Here is a 22,944-nt window from a genome sequence, read left to right as displayed (position 1 = left end):
CGGTGTGATTCTTTAGGATGGTCCTGTGCAGGGCCAGGAGTTGGACTCAATGATCCTTGTGGTTCCCTTCCAACCCAGCATATTCTGTGATTGGAAGTAGATGATTCAAGGAGGGGAAGAAAGGCTGTCCTAGAGCCCAAGGACAGCTCTGTTCTTGGAAGCATTAACATATGAATGGGATGGAAGCTCCTCACTCGACTGCATGGGTCTGCTTTCCTCCTTCCACTTGACAGCAGCTTATGCCTGGGAATTCAACAGGCTGGACTGCCAGCAAGGAGCTGAAAGGCTCCACACTGTGGTCCCACACAAAAGGACTTTTATTCCACAGCAGAAGCCTGCACAGCAACAGCAGAGACAACAACAAGCTGGGGGCAAAGAATAGGGGGAACAGCACAGCACTCACCATCACACTCCCAAACTGCCACTGAACTAAGGCAGGGAGGACAGTCCTCCTCCCTCCTCAGCTTTAGCAGGCTATTTAGTTCCATTCAGCAAGGGGAAAAGGATGAAAAAGAAACAGCTTTCTACAGCTGCAAGGAATCTGGTTGGCAGCAGCATAATTGTGTCTGGGGGTGTACAGCAATTGGAGCCTTAATGAACTGTGAGATGTTCCAAAAAGCAAACAGCTACTGGCAATGGCTAAGGATGGAGAAGGGCTGGCACAAAGGATGGAGAATAGAGAGTACTGTTTAACACAGACCACAGTACTTAAATACCTAAAATCCACACTCTCATCTGGAGAGTAGCATCTTTTCTTCATGCCAGGGGGAGCATTAAGTCAGACCCTGGATCTTGTTTAGCCTACTGGATAAAGCTCAGTTTACAATAGACAACAGATTGTATGCAGTCTTAAAATCCAGCTGTCCCATGGAACCTTGACCAGCTACTACAAAACCCTTGAGTACTACCTTTAGCTTACTCTTCTACTCAGTAAGCCATACTGACATAGGGAATAAGGTGCCTTTCTGATGACTCACTTCATCCTCAGCAGAAAGTCTAAGCACACATTAGTAGGGTTTTTTTACTTATGTTCAGAGAAGAAACAGAAGATCTTTCAGGTAACAGTTTCTCTCAACTCCTTAATCCATATTTTCTAGGTCTGCATGACAATTCTTGTCCTTCCTCTCAGCACTCACCCAGCTCCCTCTGAACTATGTTCCTGCTTTTGGGTGCTGCTCCACAGCAGAAGAGGGAGCCATAAGCAGCCTCTTAAATGTACATTTTAACAACAAGATGATGACTGAAAATGGCTGTCAGTCTCAGCCCAGGAAACACACCACCACACTGGCAAACAAGTACAGATTCTGATGAAAGCACTATTTACACACAGGCAAGACCAAAGCATGCAAGCAGAGGAAAAGGCGTTCCACTTGGATCATGTTCCTGCATCAAAGGCCAAATATCTCAGGCTATATCATGGTACAAGTGCCTTGCATGTTGCCCTAGTTAAAGATGAGGTAAGTCTCTCTCCCTTTCTATGACATGTCAATACATCTGAGAGAAAACTTGCCACTAACTTTATTGCTGGAGGAGCTCTGAACTGGTGCCACACCTGCAGTTTCTTATGCTGGTCAAAAACAGCTTAAACATGGTCTTCCAGGAACCCTAACTTAGTACCCAAGATAGGCTCCATCTACAGCCACAAGTTTTCAACTGTTCCCCCTCCATTTAGCTGGTGGATGTACTTCTAATTTTCCCTTCCAAAGTGCTAAAATGCCAGTGTGATAAACTTCAGGATCTTCAAGTTTTTGTACTTCCTGCAGTTTGCCATTGACATCTTTAGCAACATGCAATCCATTTTTGGTTGGAACTACTGCCTTTCTTACTAAAAGTCAGAAAGTTTCCATATGTTCCTGTGAAATTTGAGACACGTTTTCATACAACTCAACCACAAGGCTTCACAACAGGAACAAGACTTGTGGGGTTTGCTGGGGCAACCAGCCACTGTCCTGAGACTTGCCCTGAAAGTACCTTAGTGAGTTTTGGTTTCAGTGCTTTCACCTACTGGATTAAATGTTCCAGAGCCATTTCCTCTGTTTAAACACTATAGGTAGGACCTTACCAAGGCCAAAGATTTTTCTTACACTTTCCCTCCTCAAAAAGCTTAGATTGCAGGTCATGAGAAACCAACCACTTTTATTCCAAACACAGCTCAACTCAGATGGAGTTACTCAAAATTCAAGAGGGGTTTGATCAGCCCTGTGCTGTAAGCTTAAGCAGACATGAAAGAAGTCTGACAAAGTGGTACTCTACAAAACCACTAAATTCACTGCAGCAGATAAGCAAGAAGGAAGCTGCTAAGCATTACCAAGGTTTCTAGCTGCATAACTGCCTCGGTGACCATGCAGATAGAAAAGCAAGGCAAGATAAGCCAGGGCACACAAACTCAGAATCTTAGGAGATCTGTCTCTTCATGAAATCTGAAAAAACCTTAAGAATTAAAAGGAAAATGAAACAAAAATACCTCCCAACACACATTCTACTATGTGGAAGACTTAATGCTGAACAAAAAATACAGCATCAGTGATCAGGTTTAAAGTGTGCAAAGAGATGCTTATTGTTATATTTTAATTCATAGATAAGTGCACTTTTCTATTACAAGCTAAGTTTTTATTCCAAAAGTTCACAATAATAAGGAAAAGCTTCTTCAGAAGGTTAACCACACGTTTTTTAAGTCTGAAGTGACAGCTACTGAAGTTTCTCATGTCACATTTTCTTTAACCTGTGACTTGCCTTCATGGCTCTTAATTGGACAGAAATCACCTTTAAGGAGATTGGATGATCAGTGATTCAATCTAGAATCAATTTACCCAAAAAAAAGGAGGTTTGAGAGGCAAAAGATTAGATTTCAAATCTGTCCACAGCAACAAGTAACTAGTTTCACCAGGCAGCAGAGTAATCTTTGATGTGTAGAAGACATGCAATGCAAAGCACTGCTTTGTTTTACTGACTGCTCTCCAGACCAGCTGCATCTCAGTCCAGTACAGAAAAGGGTCAAAAGAGGAAAACAAGCAGCTATCACAGTTATAGTGCCTGTGCACTGCATCCCTAGGAAAGCAATATTTCAAGGTACCTGGGAAGTAATCAGGCCTATGGGATAAGCAGCACCCCTGACATGCTCATCCTTGAGCTCTTCTTTTAATCCACCACTGGCAGCTGAGGAATAGGAGCAAAGTTACAGTTCTTGCTAGCAAGTCAGTAAGCACTGGAGTTCAGCAGCTGATGCTGAGGTACATCAGCAAAGCTGCAGAAAGCAGACAATACAATCCTGTCTCATTTAATCCAGGTTTACACAAGCCTGGGATATTTAAGCTAAAGCTGTACAGTTACAAGATTAGGGAATAGGAACAGGTCTAGTATAAATGATGATGTTGCTGCACATGTTCAGTGGTATTTCTACAGCCAGCTACTTTGGGGCAGAAACCACTTCTGACAAAGCAGTGAGGCACCTGCATTGTTCTGTCACTACAAAAATTCACTTTGAAATTTAACCAAGCAGGAAAGAGGAACACAGGAACATTTCTACCTCATGCTCATTCACATATTATTAATATGGAACTTTAGACTCAAATGATTTTCTCCTCATTAAGCTAAAACCTAACTACAAGCTTTCCAAAATCTTCTGAATCCTATTTAGAGTGGGCCAAGATCATGTGTGGCATAATGAATACATTTATCTACCTTTATACACAACAGGTGAAAATAAATACTGCCTAAATGCTACTGAGCAAAGCCAGCAGATTGCACTAAGGCAGCCATGCAGCTAAAGAAGCTTGGCAATGCTTTGCAGCTTCCTTCTTGCTTAACTCAGAACTGATAGCTCAAAATGAAAGGGCACCCCAGGGCAAAAAGATGCTGGATATCTTAAATTTTTTCTGTACAAGAGTCAAAAATCAGGTTTCACACCAGAAGTCAATGTCTTACAACAGCAAAATCATAGGTCTGCTTTGCAGAGGAGCTCTCTCTTCCCTCAAAAAAGCACTGATGAAAGCAGATATTTTTTCTGAACCAGCATCATGCAGAAAATACTACATTATCAAGTCCAGGGGCACAGCATGGCTTAAGGGAGCTAGAGAAGAAACAGAAGTAACTTTGTTCTTATGCACCCCATCACAGGACCCCAGACAAGCTAAGGATAGAAACTGAGGCAGAGTGAACAATGACCAGCCAGAGAGCAGTCACAGTGTCAGCAGGGACAGCAGCACTGGACTCAGGAACCAATACCCACAAACAGCTCAGTCATGTGAAAGATACTCTAACAGCTGATAATACATTTAGAGGTCCATCCCTTTCCTAAAGCGAGCAAATTTTACGTCAACCAAACCTTTTAGAAATAAGAAATGTTTAAAACTAGCTTCAGACACTTTTTTCCCCTCCCCATTTCCAGCTTCACCTACAATCCAATTTAGGTGAAGTAAGCACTGCCTCAACTTAGAAACTCAGTTCTGCAACAGCACTTGTTTTCTCCCTTGGCAAAGTGTTTACTGTGGAAAAAGCAAAACAAAACTTCTGTTTAGACAGGTGCTGTGTGAAATACACTGAAGGGAGGAAAACCCACAGCTGTCCAAGAGCCTGAAAAAGGAGTGAAATCAATTGCTAGACATGAAGAGCTGCTATATTGGAAACATGAATGGATGCTTCTCAGAGACAAACTGATGAAGCCCAAGTCTGCTAGCAATGTCAGTTTGCAGCAGAAGCCACAGATGACCTAGGACTGAAAATATCATGTGCAGATTAAAAATATTACTGATGTGAGTAGTATTGTTTCTCAGCACTTGGTGCTTTGCTTGGATAATAGCAGAAGCCAGATATTGAAAAATAATCAAGGGAAACATCCACATGAAGAACACTCCCTTAAAAAAAAACAAACTAAAAACAAAACACAAAAAAACCAGTACATTTTTTGATGAACTTGGGGACAGCTTCATTAGCAAACACTCTCATGAGCCAACTCTGGCAGAGTTCCATGTTGCACACATGGATTCTGGACAGAACTTGGCTTTCACTTTTATCAATGCAGACCTGTCAGATCTGAGACCACACAGGGCTAAAATATGCAGGAGCTACTACATAGTAAGATATAGACAGCTGAGAGCTACACTGCAATTCAGAACTTTTTTGAAAGCCTTTTTACTTCTCCCATTATGAAAGGATGCTCTTTCACTAGAGCTTTGGATCTCACTCCATTTCAGGGCTGGGCTGCAAAGAGCAATATATCATCTAGTGTTGAATCATCCAGCTGAGTACAAGAGAAAACAGTAGTTTGTGGTTAAAGATCTGAAAAAAATATATAAAAATATAATATAAAGTATATTTGCTGGCCCCAAATGAAATAGCTGACTTCAATGGGTGAATCAGCCCTTAATTTTCTCTCTTCATTATGATAAGTACCATGTAGAGCTGACCCCAGAGTGCTTAGCTCTACTGAACCACACCCAAATCTCTGACATATCTGGTCTGGCAGTTCCCTCATCTTGTCATTAGTCCAAGATTCAATTTGCATATCTTTGAGCTATGAATTTACTGTTCCAATTTTTCTCCAAGGAGCAAATCCATGGCCAATTACAGCAGAGAAACACAGAGGAGTCTGTCAAAGCTTCACCCACTGCAGCTGATAATGTCTGTCCTCTGCTGCTCCAACTTTGGGCTGTACACACCTCCCTGCTTCTGTTTGGGCCAAAGCAGCAGGAAATTTGCCTGCCCAGGGAAAGCAGGGGAAGGCTGAAGTACCCCTGCAGACAGCCCAGCACAGAATGGTACACCACTGCCCAACGTTTCCCCAGGGCCTGATGGGAGTACAGAATATCACTTCACCTGCACTTAAAGGTTGCAGCAGCATTCGAAGCTAAGCCTCTCCTGGTTTAGGTACCAACTACCCTTTGGAATCAACTACACAATGCTTGCAGGTAAGTCAACCAAAAATAGCTTACTAGGCCTCCCATAAGACTTTTCTTACAAAGACTGCAGTTATCTACTGCTTTCCAATTGCCATTATTATGAACCATAGCACAAATTCAGTTAGTAATTTAATCAGAAGTAATAGCTCTTAAAGCAATCTTGGAGATTAAAAAATGTGGTAGTTTTGGAAAAAAAGTACAATTTCTTATTGTGCTGAATTCTCTTGAAGCTATTACATATAGTGATACTCAACCTTTGAAGTCCTTTAGAAATTATTTGTTGTTGCCTCAATAGAATGACAATGCCTTTATCAACTTTATATCTTCTGCACCTCTATGGCTTACCTGATCAAAGAGTTGCTTCCCTGTGGTGTTGGGCTGGATGGCAAACTCCAGCTCAGCATCCATGGTGGTAACACGCACACTGATCTGGAAGACAGAAAAATGCATCATTACAACACATGCTCTAAGTGATGCTACCCAATAACAAAAACAAGCACTGCTGCCCAGGACCAGGAACCTCTCAAGTCTCCAGGAACTTCACTGCCAGCAGTCACAAAATCATCTGTTCTGCCAGCATGGTACCCACAATTTTCCTAAAGAATATTACTTTTGAAGTGTTTTTATCCTCTCTGGTCCCACAAATATCCACGTGTACTGACACACATGAGATCCATTTACATCTTACAAAGTTTAATTCCCAGAGCAGAACATTCTGGTGTCTTTCACAAAAGCAGAGATGTTCCAAACCTTGGTGCACACAAGAAGACATCCAACCCTTTTGTTTGAAGGGTGAATATCAAGGAAGTTCCCAGAAGCATTAACAACTCAGTCTGCCACAGGAGGCTGGTCAATATTAATGACACATTTCCAGTCTTTGTGAGTACTTGGAGAAGTTATAAGGCACAATCCCTGACATGCTCCAAGGGCTGTGGGTGTGAAGAAGACAGCATGCAAGGATGCCCTCACAGGCTAAGACAGAAAGGTTGCATGCTGAACATGAGAACACTTTCCATAGCAGCAGAGCTGCCAATATTGCTTTCCAATTCTATCAGAGAGATTAAAGACTTCTAAAAACAAGAAATTGTTTAGGTGTTATTTGAAATTGCAATCAAGATTCCATGACTATACTAGCCTTAGATGCAAGACTTGGTCTTCCAGAAGAAATGTTATATGATGCACTATTTTGACAGGAATTTCTCACCATCACATTTTCACTTGTGGCATGAAAGTGGCAAGGAACTGCAGCAAGGGAGTTTGCAGCCTCATCCCACAGAAGCAGGAAGACATACCCACACCTTTCACTTCTCATGGGGCAGGTTAAACAGCAGGGACATTTCACCTCAGTTGCTAGTGTAAAACACTGCTGAGCCCATTCAAAACTCCTGATAATTACTAGGAAACATGATTTAGATGTTTGGGGTTAAACAGAAAGAGCCCTGACCTGAAAGCAGATGCCTTAACTTTAGGCATAAGTGAGGTCTGTGAGTACATCAAGCTGCCTGAGAATCTAATTCTATTTGCAGGCCTATCAACTGGAAAAGGTAAAGATACTTCACAGTTTTTGAACACAAGCTGTACATATTAAAACAGTTTTATTTAAAGTATTTTTCCATCAAAGGTTCAAGGCTTGAAATTGAACAGACAAGATACACACAATGCACCAAACCCCAGCACACAGACCTTGCACTAACAGTTCTCTCTCTTGCCAACAGTCATTTACCTGAGATCAACAAATCCTGATTTTTTTGCTCTCCAGTGCAATCAATCCTATTAGTACACTCCACCAGACTTCCAGTGGTGAGGGGTGGAGGGAATTACACTGTGAACAGCTTTAAGAACAACTCAAAGTCATATTTGGACTATAAGCTAACTGCATGACACAGGAGACCAAAAAAAGCAAGAGTAAGCAGAGAAATATTCAAGGAACCACATAATACCAATATGATCACAGACAGCTCTAATTCCTGTATTTCTACCAAAAATATGTACAGATTTCACATCTTGCTCACTAAGAAACCATGCAAGAGAACAAGAACCAGGGTTGTTTTTTTCCCCAACAATCAAGAAATGCTAGTTCAATCTAGGTAAGTGCCCAAAAGAGACCATTAAGGATAACAAACACTTTTTGAGGTTTCCCAGAAAGCCTGCTTCAGACTAGGCACACCACTATTTTGTACTTGAGATCCTCTTGAGATGAACCTAAAGGTTTTCTTGTTTTACGTTAAGCTGAAAATTCTGTAAGGTTAAAGGTAGGCTTAGCATGGCTAAGCTGAAGTACACACAAGTTGAACTTCTGGCTGTTTCATGCAAAAGGAATGCTATTTAGACATTACCAGAACAAAGATATCATGACCAAGTACATCAGAAACAAGTTGGTTTTGAAGCCCTCTAAACCTTCTGACACAATATCAAACTAAGGCAAAACCATCCCACAGAAGTAGCAAGGAAAGCACAAATGGCCTAAACTCGTAAGAATGAAGGTTTTCTTGTTTTAATTAGCAGCTTTCAATAGCATATAGATGCCCTATGTTCTCATAGTGTACACCTTCCCAAAATTATTCTCTTTGAATCCTAGACCTTGACAATGGGCTAATTTCATGGTGCTTTCGTGAAACAAGAATCTGGCCACTTCCTAGAAGGGCCGAATGCTCCCCAAAACAGCTTTGCTACTTACACTTGGAAGCAGACTCTTCTAGCAGAAAGACATTGGCATGTAAGCCTGATTCACCCAGCACAGCCACCAGTGACAGCAAAGCTCTCCATAAACTACATTCACATATAAGAGGGGTTACATGAAATGAGCCATTAAGTTACACCTTACATTTTGTTAGCTTTGAAGTATTTCCTGTTCACCTAAAGCATTAATGTATCAGCTACCATGAAAGAAATTAAGTCTTTGCTCCATTGTTTATGGACAAAACAAAGTAGCTACTCTTATCTGATACCATGTGCATAGGTGATTAAGGGGCAAATATCTGAGCACCAGAAAACAGAAACATCTGTGGAACCTCTTTGCAACTTATGCTTAAATAGCTCTTAGAGCTATTAGAACAAATCACACTTTAACATTTAAAGTAAAGCTGCTGCAGTAACCCCATACTTCATGCAGAATATTTATTAAGACTCACATATTTGTTAGCACAGTAAAATAAGGTCCCATGCTGGAACCAGCAGAATTCCCTCACTGTCAGTCACTTAAATGCCCTTAAGCTATCTGACCCGATATTATTCTTCAATTAGTACATTCAGTAGGAAGATTTACACATTTCCCCACCCCCAGGAGCCTGCTCTAAGAGAGCAGAAGCAGAGATAGCACAGGAAACAGGTTTGTGCTTGGACAGCCACACCCCGGTAGTGCTGTTTCCCCAAGCTGAACAGGGTTTTAACACATTCAACAGCACACTGCTGTGAGCTGTCAGCAGAACGAGCACATCCTGGCCTGGGCCACTGACATTTTAACCATTAGCTAGTTTGAACCATCAGTGGTAATTTAATACTTGGCTGAGAAGCTAGTTTGCTATAAAATTGAGCTTTGTTAAGGCTCGTTGGTGTGAAAACAACACACAAAGGCATTTTTTTCCCCATATGCTACCAAGCCAGGGTGGTTTTGTTTTTCCAGTTCACAGCAGCTGGCTCAAAGGGAGGTTTCTACCATTCCAGGTGGTGGGAGGTACTGATCTCAATGCTCTCTGCCTGCAGCTCCAACAAGCTGCAAGAAGAGATCTACAGACTGCTATAATCTCCACCAGACAACTATGTGCCAGGCACTGCATGTTTACCTTCTTCCTCCTCATTCATTTGAAGTCTCTCTTTAAGTAAAACCACTTTACTGAGGTATTCATAGCTAAGTACTGACCAACACAAATGTTACACTTTGGAATAAAAATGCTATAACAAAGCAAAGCCAGTGCTATGCAGACCCATCATAATTTAGACTCATTTGCTTCATTTCTTGAGAGTTACCCTGCCAAAGCACTGTTAAGCCATTTATCTATCTAGTTTACTACCACTGTTTATTCTAAGAAAAGCCTCAAGATTCACCAGCATTAAGCTATTAGGTTTTGTATTTCTAAACCATCTAATAAGGTTTGAGGGCTGGCATAAGCCTCGGCATGCTTATAATTTGGGTTGCAAATGGACAAGAATGTCAATAAGGTATCTGACTTGGACTGTTGAGCATATACAAGCTTAGCTCTGTCAGTCCAGACAGGTAAGGTGCACTGTGCTGAGAGATATGCAAGAAAAAGACAATGGACACCAGTGATTCAATCACAAGGTCTAGTGGCAGTACTCATCCCCAAGTATACTACCCTACTATTCCAAATATTCAGTTACTAAACATCAATCAACCTTTCAACCCTTGGGAGGTGTTTTAAGAAGGTTTTCATCAACAGATTTATCAAAAATACTATCCTAAGGCAGTAATTTGTACTCAAACTGTGTTTAAACCAATTAATTGAATTTATTCATCACAGCATTTATAATACACCCACTGCAGCATACAAGTATTTGCAACTCTCTAAATTCTACTTGGATCATAAAGTAACAGAAGTTTATTCCAGTAGGTGGCCTCTAAATAGTTTTTTGTCTTTCCATCATCATTTAATATGCTCTCATACAAACAGCTAGTAACACTATAAGAAATGCTTCCAGATGCTCTTTTGCACATTGCAAGAACATTCAACTATCACATTCCAACAGGCAAATTTATATTCACCAAATTTAAAAAACATGCCCAGAAAAGTGCCCATATTTGACTGATTTCTTTCATAACAGCTACAGGAAAGAGATGGAAAACTAGCAACCCTTCCTCTTCTCTATTTGGGGAATTACCATGGTTCCACCAGTCTAAGCACTGCTAAAGCTTGCCACTGCCAGAGCACATTAAAGAGCTTCCTGCTGCCAAGGACAGTATTGTCAAGTGTGATAACTCCTGCACAGACAGAAGCTCTTGCATGGAAGAGATACTCTTCCACCCCCAGAGCAGCTGCAGCCAAAGAAACCAGCAAAAGCTTTCTGAAGGCACATGCCACCACTGCCCCCCTCCTCCCATGGTGTTCAGCAGTCTACAAGAGACACACATCATAGACAGTGGTACCAGGCACCTATCTGCAGCATCTTTCCAGGTATTTTAAAATTGCCTATGTACCTTCAAATATCCCTTTCTGCCTCACTGTGATTCCAAATAAATTTTACTATCAGCAGTAATTGTCAGGTATCTTCCAGGTCTGGAAATAAGTCCTCCTAGTAGTGTGCTATAACAACTTCCTGAGATGAAAATGTGTAACTGCATACGGCAGGACAAACAGGAAAGGCTGATGCTGTCACGCTCAGTAACGGATGTATTGCTTGTGCTAATGCCCCAGTGCATTGAGCAGCATGAGAGGTAGAAAAGACAGTTCTGTTTGTCATAAGCTGAGACAGGAATAGAGTACTAGGAAATTCATGTCAGAATAATAAGTGGAGTCAGCACAACAGAATATCGACCTCTACAAAACCCTGACCCTGAGCTAAAGCTTCTTTCCTCCCTGCATTTCCTGTGTGCAAGGAAGCTGTTATACCCTGCTGGGCCGGAGGCTCCGAGCTTCAGATATTCCCTGCTTCCCAGCTTCAAGCCACCAAGTGGACTATTTCTGGAGAATATAACATAGGGAAAACTTATACTTTATTGCAAATTTGACTGGCAACAGAAGCAAGCTCAATTAAAAAGAAATTCCAGACCAACTTTTATAGCCTCTGCACTGAAAAGCACCAGTTTACCCAGCAGTTACTCCATGTAAAAATACCAGCCCAATATCATGCATCAGTTCCAACAGGTCTGACCTGGGAAGCCCATCAAATCCAGCTGGAGCTGCATGAACTAAGATCCCAAAAAGCACCTCAATAATCTAAAGATCTGCCCATTTTTGGCTTTTAGCAAGATTAGCAGCAATATGGCAAGTTTAACAAGAAGTGTCCCACTGTTCCTCGGAGTGCGCAGGTGGATTCTGCAGTACGAGCACTCCGCAGTGCTGCACTTCCCTTCCCACCACACTGCTCAGTGAGGACAGCAGAGCTCTGCATTGCCTTGGAGAGGAATCAGAGGTGATGCCCCACACCTCCAGCATCAGCCATACTCACAGACATCTGGCTCCTTCCCGAGTGCCAGCACCCTGCCGAAACAGCCCTGGGCCCTCTGTGTCAGGGTGAGGCTGGGATCAGGTCATGTGAAAGCGCTTGCAATTTCTCAAAGGATTACACTTAATTAACCAAGCCCCCTTCCACCAGTCTTAAAGGGCCTTTTCATACCTCTAAGCCCATCAGGGAACAGAACAGCAGCAGGGACACCCTAGGCACTGCACTGCAGACACCAGAGAGAGGTTAACCCTCCCAGCAGCTCCTGGGAGCCTCCCAGCTCTCTCCACCAGCCCCATCCTGCTCTGCTGGGGACACAGCACTTCCCATTTGACTGGAGCACAGGCCACACAGTAAATCAAGGCATCTCATCCCACCCCACATTTGAATAAAGCTACCTCCCAAGGAGAAACTTGTCATGGTACTTCTGGTACCAGTCAGCCAGAAGCAGGACTTACATTCTATAGAGTATGTGGCTTTCTTTTGGTACCTAAGTACAGCCTGTAGCAGGAATGCATCTTTTAAAGCATCTCTAATGACTTTAGCAGGGAGCCTGAAGACAGAGAGCAGTGAAGGGGTAGTTGCTACTACCCAGCTTCACAAACCTCTCTTGTGAGCAACAGCAGGCCTGGTCAGGGAAGAATTCAGGCTAAATCTAACAAAATTTGTGCTCACATGGTCTTATGCCTTCCTTGTGAAGGACCAGAGCAGCAGGCCAGCTCAGATACCAAAGCTGCTGTGGAGCCACACCTGAGCACAGTCACACCAGAGCTGTACCCCCACCAGCAGCAACTGCTCTTCATCCACAGCAAGACAAGATTGCTCGTGTAGGCAATGAACCACAGCACCCACACAGCTTCAGGAGCCACACTGCTGAGGACAGGAAGAGGAAGCAGGCCAGAGCACCAGCCAGCAAGACCAAGAAAGTTCACAGCTTTCAGAAGTCTGTCTGCAAAACCTGGATGGAGAAGGCTGGAGGCAGCAGCACCTAAGAAAGGGTGGAAGAAGCAGTGTCTGGGCAGACCTGCTCTGTGTCATCTGTGGCATTTAGTACCTCACCGCAGCAGAGACACCAAGGGATGCTGCCAGTGCTTGCCCATAGCTTCCAGCAAAACTCACCTTCATAGCACCAATTTACAAACACTGGGTAGGGGGGAAACATAGTTACATCACATCAGCCATAAAAAAGATAATCTTTCCTATGCAGAGCTTGGAAGAGCAGAGGATTTCTGCTTTACCTAACAAAGGGGTTCAAAATAAGCCAATTCTGTGCCCATTCCAACTGCATTTCCATAGGAGTTTTCGAACAAGGTTTATAAAAGTCATGGCATCCAGTGGTTGAAAACTTAACCTTATCCTTGAGAAAAGACAAGAAACTGATTGAGGTGATTAACGAGATCAGCTCAGTTGATTAGAGCATGGTGCTAATAACATCCACAGCTGCAGTTTCAATCTCCATACACATCATTCACTTGATATCTGGACTTGATCTTTGTGGGTCCCTTCAAACTCAGAATATTCTCTCTCTCTGTCTGTGTCTGTAACTAAAAATCTGCTACAATATATAATGCTAAAGCAGTCAGTTTTAAAAAAGGAAACCAAGTGATTTCTTCTAATACAAACCCTCTCAATTCTTTAGTGTCAGAGCCCTGGTGTATTTGTTTGATTGTTAATCTCAAAATATTCCTGTGTTAATTTGTACTTCTTATCTCACAGTGATGAGAAGAAAAATAAAATTCTTCCGTACAGCAAGGGGTAATCAGGAATGCTCCCATTTAAAATTTTTTTTAAAAAATCCGTTTCCTTGAAGACAGTTGCTGCCATTGAAAAGGCAATCTCTACAGAGCACAGCAACACAGCAATATTTTGCTGTGTTTTTTTATCTGGTTCTCAAGATCAAGTGTGAGAAGCCACAGGTACCTTCCTGTTAAAGTCTTGCTTTGCACGTGACTGATACCTGGTACTCAGAGAGGCCTGAGCACAGCATCACTAAGTGGAGTTGGAGGGGATCATCCTTGCAGGACACGTTTGTCAGTCCAGAGATCAGTTATTCATATCAAGCCAGGGAGTCTACTTCAGACACCCTTATATAAATTACAGATTCCTTTTTTCCCTCGAATGATGGAGAATCAGATTTATTACCCTCAAGGACAGTTTCTCTAAAAAATGAGGTCTCCTTCAAACCACATTCACAGCGTTCACAAAAAAACTTCAAAAAAGCCTGCTCCTCATGCAAAGGGTCTGTTGTTTGCAGTTGCCTTACTTTAGATGCCTTCACTCACCCACCCTGCCCCAGCTTTGCAGTGTCTCACAATCAATGTTCACTGCTCTGGAGGTGCCTTGTTTCATTAGCACCAGCAAGCACACACTCAAAACACTGCACAGCCAGGGCTGTGCCAGTGCTGGCTCCATAGGGCAGGACAACTCCACATTTTAGAACTCCAGAGGTATCATTTACCCAATTTAATCAGTGATTTGATTCCTTTTCAGGAATGAAGGTTCTACTTTACAAAGGCTACTACAAAGCTATCAATTCAAAACTATTGTTAAAATTCCCCTACTGCCCACAGAATCTGGCTTCCAAAATCATTAATGATGTCTCCAGGTTAAAGCTACTTAAATGCAATTCTTTACTTTTCAGCCACTCACATCCCACCAACGATGTTTGAACACCATGGCTACTAGCAGCTTTCCATCCTCTCTAGAGGGCAAAAAATTTCACTTAGAGGAAAGGAGTTGCAAGATGAGAGTACTAAGCCAGTAGAAGTAGCCATGGGTGGATCCCCACATTTACAGTCAAGACCAGATACTTGTATGCCTCTAAGTGCAGTACTTACTCCCAACCTTGTGCAATAGATCAATTCCTCTATTTTTGCCATTTCCTTTTCCATAAATAGATTATTCATGCACCTCCCTTTGCTTTCCTGTAGCTGTTCCAAGTAATTAACTTTGCCATTTTCTGTTTCTTTAGAGTCAGTTTGAAGAAGCCCTTGGAATAGCTATTTTTATATCTGTTGTTTGACCTGCTTAGAGAGAACATCCTTTACTAGTCAAAACCCAGAAGGAAATTAAAATACCATGGGGAAAATCCCCAACCCCTTTTCCAAACATCTGGATCAGGAGGTAAAACTTAAAGCAAAATCTAGTAACATGCAGTTGCCATCATTCAGCTTTTACAATCTGTGCATCTTTGGGTTTTGTTTTGGGGAGGTTGCTTGTTTTGTAAACACTTTTTTTTTTTTTTTGTGCCTGCTAGAAGAACTTTTCTCTGGAGAAATATACACACCTATTATGGGCTCTGCACACTTAGAGTAGGGTTGGCAGTTGTACTTCACATGCCAGAGCTTAACCATATCCCTTGCTAAAGCTCCTCAACCTAAGGGCAGTTAGCAGGCAGTGGGCATGTTTGAATGCCAGCAGTGGTATGGGTGACATTCCTCACACTATTGTGTGCTCCTCCCAGGCAATCCCACTCACAGGTTACAAACAAGTGTTTTGTGCCACCTCCCTTATGTTGAACACTGCACAAAGGTGTTATGATCCTGGCTGTGACTGCAGTCACTTGACCAACAAAACAGTCACTGCACTCCCTACCACCATCAGAGGCACTTCAGATTTTCTGAGAAGGCTCTTAGAAGGCAACTTTCTTCCCCACCCCAACCTCCCCTTAGTCCACTTCTTCCCCTTCCATCCTCAAGCCAAGGACAGGGAATCCCCCAGAACCTTTTAACAGTTGCAAAGACAGTTGGAGGGGCTGATCAGTCAAGACTGGGAGCCAAGATATGTTCCCAAAAAGCCAATGAGCTTTCCAAACATAGCATCCAGTGAATGTCTGCCAAAATCACAAGCACCTACTTTGCTGGAAGGAGCTCAAAACAAGATCAAGACAGGATGCTAACAAGACAAGTGTGACCTGCATTGAGGCATCACATGTGAACCTTGAGGTTCATGAGCTAATAGACTCAATACTCATGTATTTACCTATGTAAAGGTCTCTAAATTCACCTGCAGTTAAGAATCATTTCAGAGGTAACTTGGAATCAAGGGCAAATAAAATTTGCTACACTCCAACACTCTGCTAATCACTAAAGACACTTTCCACAGGGAAAAAAGCATGAGGATAACTGCTGTGGCCAAGCTCTTCCTTCTAAAAGCCTCACATTTAGATAAAAAGTCACAGCAAGCTTATCTGTTCCACGTGCTTCTCTCTGTCCTTCAACTAAGAGATTCCTAGCACTTTAGCTCTATTACAGAGAGGGGAGCTGAACACAGGGCTGCCTGTTCTAGACACCCAGAGCATGGCCTGGGTGTGGCACATCAAGTTCTTGGCCAGCTCACAGCCCTCACTGAACCTCTGAACAATGGCCAGACTTCTAGGAGCTAGAACACAGTCTTACTGTGGGATCTGACTGCCCAGACTATGAGCCATCCCTCCAAATTTAACTACATGCACAGTCAAGTATGAGCTAAAGCTGTTTCATCATCCTGTGATTTTCAGCTTTATCATTTCCAGCACGCTAGACAAATCCTGCAACTTCCTTTCAGTACAGGGTCTCATTTAGGCTGGCTGCATTTTCATATCTATTTAGGTCATAGTTCCCTAAAACACAGGATTTCCCCTAAATGGCTCAGTTCTACACTTCTTTTTAATATTCAGTTTCCCCACCCATATTTGCTTCCCTACCACTGACCTATTTTAGATTTTAAATAATTCTGTTTGAACTGTCCACAGTTTATAAAAGACCAGATTGTGAATTGCTGAAGTATTCTTTGTTATTTTAAGCTCCATCTAGTTCTAGCATTTGAGCTCTCCTAATACAGAGGAGAGTAGCTACACCACCATGACACAGAACCTCATGTCCCACAAGGATCCTGCAGGGGCACAGGAGCTGAGGAGAGCAGTGCCAGCACATGCAATGTCTGTATCCACCACCATGGGAAGCCATCCTGAACAACCTGCACCCTCCGAGTCACCTCTCTGGGTTCATTCTTGTACTCCACAATTACACCACAAGCAGGAATTCAAAAGGATGGATCAGGGTGGGAATAACTCTTCTGTTATTTTCTCTAGCAGAATAATTTTTTTTTGGTTCTGTTCACTACATTTACACAGGGGCACTGCTACAGGCCATAGAAGAGAAAGGGCAAAATGGCTTTTTTGGGTACAACTGGGCAAGATGGACCAAACTGTTGAACCACTCTTATTTCTCACTCCCAGGAATACCTGCTTTATCCCTTGCAGCAACTCTGACACCTCTGATACACAAACCCTTGGTGAGATTTACCATCGAGCCACATATATAAATGCCATTAACCCCATTTTTTTGTTGAACTTCAGAACAGAACTGATGCAAAACTTTACAGTGGCAGCAAACTGTCAAAGCTCTCAGACAATCAACCAAGTTAATTTAGTTCATTCAAGGCTGCAATTAAATCCACGTTTTCGGGTTCACATTCATACACTTTTTGAAATACACTGTTTGAAATTGGGCTATTTCAGAAAGAAAGCCTGATAAACTTCAACTAACACCTGAGACCTAGGTGCATTGATGAAGACATTGCTGAATGCCCAGGAATGTCAGTGGCCAAATAATATTTATTAACATAAACAGACTTTTTGTTTCAACTAGGCAAGAGTAATTTCCTTACATGAATTGCAGTTTCAGTATCTTGATCCTTGATTCTCCTCTACAGAGGTGTTATGGATCATCTTTATGCAGCCAAACATGCAGATAAAGCTAAACTGTTAGTGGTTTTCCTAAAGCTGCAGGTCAAAACTGAGAAACTCAACTGGGTAGTAGGAAGATAAATAGCCAGATGCAGAGTACATCTCCTGAACAGGTCAACATACATGCAGAGATAGCCTAAAAACGCAAACAGTAAAACACATTAGACAAAGGAGAGGCAGGGAGCCTGAAAACCAGCCTTCTGCAGAGAATATTCAGAAGTCAGCTTGAGGATTTATCTCTTACTCAGACCTGCTGTGTAGGGTTGCTTTATGTTTTCAGGTTTTTCCATATGCTAAGGTACAGCAGCATAGGGTTGGCAGACATTAATTCAACTTTGATCCAAGTCAGGGGCTCCTCCTTCAATGCTCCTGCGTTCAGATATCTTACCCCTAACTGCACTTCTCCAGAACACTGGGAGCAGTAAGAGCAGCTAATTACTCCCACTCAGGATTGTTGTAGAAATGGATAGATCCACATTAATGAATTTAACCACCCATCTTTCTCTAAAGGAATAGGAGACCAGCAAAATCACTTGATTTAGAAGACTATCTGAATCCTCTCAAATCACAATTATTTTTAAATCCTTCCCAACTGCCAAATCAAAGCTGTCATTAGAATACAGTAAAAACAGTTAATTAGGGAAAGTCCTCTATGCCCAACTTTTCTGAGTCCAGAGCATTTGCACAAAGCTATTTGTAATAAGAGAAGGAGAAACTTGACAGAGCAATGCAGCATATAGTCCAAGATGTTCTAGAGAGAAAGAGACACTCACCAAGCATTTTTTTCCAATATTAAAGACATTGAAAACTTAGCCATGGGAGAAGTTGCTGGTCATCTCTGACTAAGGTACATTTGATGCTTAGGGGCAGAAGAGACTGCACAGAGGTGAATCAAGTACAGAGCAAGCAGCAAAGCCTATGTATTAAATCTGTCAGAACTTGAAGCAGCAAAGGAGCAGGACAGCCTTCTGTCAGATTTTCACTTGATTTTTTAGAATTTGTCAGAACAAACACAAAGATAAGCATTGTATTTCCTGTGCATGATGCTGAAGCAAGTACTGTTCAGACTGGTCTGATCTTTCAGTGATTTGGAAGTTATTTAGTCCTTCTATTTGTTCTTTTGGTAGGTTCAAGACAGCACTGCTATACTGATATATTCTTAGAGCTGAAAATGCTGACATGGACCCCTTTTCAAAACCAGATCTCTACCTTAAACTGCTGGATTTGCAAAAAGGTATTCCAACTGAGCATAATACATTGCATTGCCTCTTGCAGTCACCCTTCAATTTGACATGGTAGTAACAAACCACAGAGCAAGATAAAGGGAAAAAAAGCCCTAAGTTGGGGTTTTTTTGAGATTTGCACTTCTGCATGTATGGCTGCCAACACAGAGTACAGAGGTGTTCAGTGCAGAAGACATTGGTGTCTATACATTTCACAAAGCCCAAGACACATGCAGCAGCAAGCCATTACAAGCAGAGTGAGAAAATTAATTTTCAGGAACTTTCTGCTTCCCAGTTTGTCATGGCTGGGTCAGAATACTATCAATTTCAGGTGCAGTTTAGTGTTTTAAGCAAACCAAAAAATATTAAGTCAATACTTGGGTTTTTTCAATACCAATTTCAGCTAAGAGGGTTTCCTCAAGTTTTTCAAGTGTAAGCATAGCAAAAAAGAAAGTATGTCACCTCAGTATTACAGCAAAGAATAAGTTACAGTCCAGCTTCTGTAACAAAATCAGCACAATGGAGCTGCAGGCTGAAGGACTAAGACATCACTTATCAAAATGTTTTCTTGGCTTAGTGATAAAGCATTTTATGGTGTTGAATAAAAAACCTCTTCAAGCCTTCCACAGTCCCAACCATGGTCTTGGAGCTTCTTGACATTTTTAGTAATTCTAGTCTTTTCTGACTCCATTGTTCAAATTACCAGTATTTTGAGTCAGCTCACAAAATGAGCAGTCATGTCTAACAGTTCCTACAGCAGCTTCTGGTTGTCTAGGGGACTGCGAATAGTGAAGTGATAGAACATAATCATTTTACTGCTCTCTGCTTCCAGTATTTCACCAATGCAAACAAATTCACATGTTAAGGGTGCCTTAGTGAAAATTACAGATACTGCAACAAAAATCCAGTTGCTCAAGCAGCACATTTTCAGTAACAGAAGAAGCCAGCTTTCTCAACTTCAGGCAAGCTCAGATCCTGATTTTTCACTGTAGGAGGAGAACTGTAGCCACAGAACACAGAATATGGACAGACATTGGATTCAACATGTCTCAGTTAAAGCTTTCATTGTCTATCCAAAAAAACAAATGAAGTTAATCACTCACTTTTTCAAAAGCAGTTTTACAGTTCCTTAATATTGAGATACACATAGGAACAAATGAAATAAACAGATGTTGGTAAAACAGTTACTGAGGCTTAAGCTTTCAATCTCATCTCACAGACCACAGACATTTTTTAACATTTGGATGTAACATACAGTAGTAACAAGCAACACACTAGAGAAGCAACCCCCTTCTTATGACTGCTGTGCAGTGTCTCCATTAATGACTCCTGTCAAAACTTCGAGGAACATATGAATACAATGAGTAATATAATCTAGTGACATCCCTAAAGGACAACTTTGCTGATTTTAAAAACAAAATAAAACACACATAAACCATACACCAAACCAAACATGTCACAATACTGCATGTTTTTATTGCTCAGACACCGAGTATTCTATTGTCTTTGCTGTGCTATAAGCAAGTTTCTTTCAATCTTTCCAGCTTTCCAGGCAATTTTGCTTTCTTGAAGAACTGTCTTAGCAGCAATTAAATTTACCAAGTTACTGGGTGCTACTGAAAGGCATTTAAAGGATATTAAAGCGTTTAAAAGACAACGCAATCATCAGGCACAGCCAGCATGGGCTCATGAAGAGAAAGCTGTAACTAATTTGGAATCCTTCTACAATAAGGTCACCCACTCAATGGATGAAGGAGAGGTCATTTAGTTTTTCAGTATTTTAGTAAAGCTTTTGATACTGCTTTTCACAGCATCCTTCTGGCCAAGTTGTTCAGCTGCAAGATAAGGAAGTTCAAAGTGTGCTGGATGAAGAACCAGTGGCAGCAGGGCTCAGAGGGCTGCAGGGAATGGGGCTGTGTCTGGCTGGAAATCAGTCACCAGTGACATTCCCCAGGTCTCCGTAACGGGGCCGGTGTGGCTCCATATTTTTGTCAAGGATTTGGATTGCAGGAGCTGGATGAGCAAAGGTGCTGACAGTACAGCACTGGGTGTGCTGTTGACTCTCTCAAGGGACACGAGGTCTTGCAAAGGCATCTAGGTAAATCAGAGCATGACTGATCAGTGGCATAAAATTTAAAAAAAAAAAACAAATGCCAGATCCTGCACGTGGAACAGAGCAATACCAGGCACAAGCCCAAAGTGGGAGAGGAGAGCAGCCCTGCAGAAAGGGATCTGATCAGCAGCAGGCTCAAAAGAGCCAGCACTGTGCCCTTGTAGACAAGAGGGTAAAACACACCCTGGGGGGCATCAAACACAGCAAAAACAACCAATCTAAAGAGGTTATCTTCATTAAAGTGTCTGCTTAATGATCTGTAAGCAAACCCTGACTTTTAATACATATGTACAAATCCCTGCTTCTCTATCACTTCTAACTAACAGGACTAGTAGGATTCTTTCTATGTAAAAAGATGTATGGGACCACCAAGTATTGTGTGGGTTTTACATTACCACTTTTTTTACTGGGAAACCTGATATTGCTTGAATTTGTCAGCAGTGGAACTGCCTTATTTCTTACAGTGGCTTTCAGAATCATTTGCTGACATTATGCAAGTCCTGTAGACTACAATAATCAGGAAGATATCAAGTTCTGGATTTTAACAGATAAAAAAAATTATACACAACCAAAACCCTCTTGTCCATCCAGAAAATTGCCTAAAAAGCTAAAGACATTTAGCATATAGATGAGCTTTTTTTTTTTTTTTTTTTTTACTCTCTGAATATATTGTTCTGGAAAAGTGAATTAAAAAAATAAAACCTATGCCATATTTATATTCTTAGAGACTGAATGAATGAAAAGTCACACCTCTGGGGGATGGAAGATACCAAGCATCCTGACACTTCATCCTAATTTCTCCTAATAATTTCCTAATTTCATCCTAATAATTTCTCTGGCAGTTCAGTTTTTGCACTGTAACAATGCACAATGGAATTCCGGGCTTTTTCCTTGCCATAGCTTTTCAACTGTACAGTACAATTGAAACACCAGGGCAAGGAAAAAGCCCAGAATTCCATTAGTTAGCCTAGAATTCCATGCTTTATTAGCCCATGATATATAAAACCAAATACATTTATTAAATGTTGTGACTAAGTGATTGTTCAGATTGCAATAGCAGGTTTTTCCTGTACTAAGTCACTTCACCACAAGTGATTCCTAATCAAGAGAGGAAAAAAATGCTCTGATAAGGGCCTACAAAGGAGACTACTACAAATCAGTGGTATACAGACAGACAAGAATGGCTTGTGGTTGCAGAAAGTCATCAGTTTACAGCTGGATTCAAACTTAAAGGTCTTTTTCAACCAAACTGATTCTATGATTCCGCCTCAAGAACATAGGAAGGCAGAATAACTGTTCACCAGTATGTTGCATGCAAAATTCTCCAATATCAATTTAACAGCCCCACTGCCCCCACCAAAAAAAAAAAAAATAGAGACAATGAAAAATAAAACAAACAAGTTTTTACAGTATTCACACTCCAGAACAGTAAAATCCTGTCTCCTGAGAAGCCTTCCTCTAGGAAACAAACAAGCTGACAAAGAGAACTAGAATTTTGCAATAATACAGCTCAGGCTGGACCATGAATACCATGGCACTTAATTCACTGTTTCAGGTATTCTTTCTGAACTCTTCTGTGGTTTCATTTCACTCTACACAAAATCCCAGCTGGCAGAGAAAGGAGTGTCTTTTCCCCCTTCTAGTCCATCACCTCACTCTTGCCTAATTACATGTTTCTCTATACAGAGCTGATCAGATTCACAGCTTTTTCATTCTTTCCTCCTTTAGTGCACTTCTGTGCCCTTGTCCATAGCTATTCATCAACCAGCAACAGCCAAAGGCAAAGAGGCTTAGCATGGCCAAGTACTCCTATTCCTTAGCCTGGCAATAGGATGAGAACTGGTCAGCATTCTTTCATCCACAGCT

The 22,944-nt window shown here is 41.7% G+C and overlaps 1 protein-coding gene across 1 annotated transcript in view; it reads right to left on the bottom strand.

The window, feature by feature from the left end:
• The window catches only part of MSN (moesin), a 41,375-nt gene that overhangs the window by 12,499 nt on the left and 5,932 nt on the right, over positions 1–22,944 (bottom strand). The window contains exon 2 of the mRNA XM_086850460.1: positions 6,243–6,326. Coding sequence (XP_086706586.1) covers positions 6,243–6,326 — 84 coding nt within the window. The remainder of the gene's footprint in view (positions 1–6,242; positions 6,327–22,944) is intronic.

This window comes from Cyanistes caeruleus, chromosome 14 (genome assembly GCF_971803275.1).
Source record: "Cyanistes caeruleus chromosome 14, bCyaCae1.hap1.1, whole genome shotgun sequence".
In the NCBI taxonomy this organism is placed as follows: Eukaryota; Metazoa; Chordata; class Aves; order Passeriformes; family Paridae; genus Cyanistes; species Cyanistes caeruleus.
This window is presented reverse-complemented; position numbering and strand designations above follow the sequence as displayed.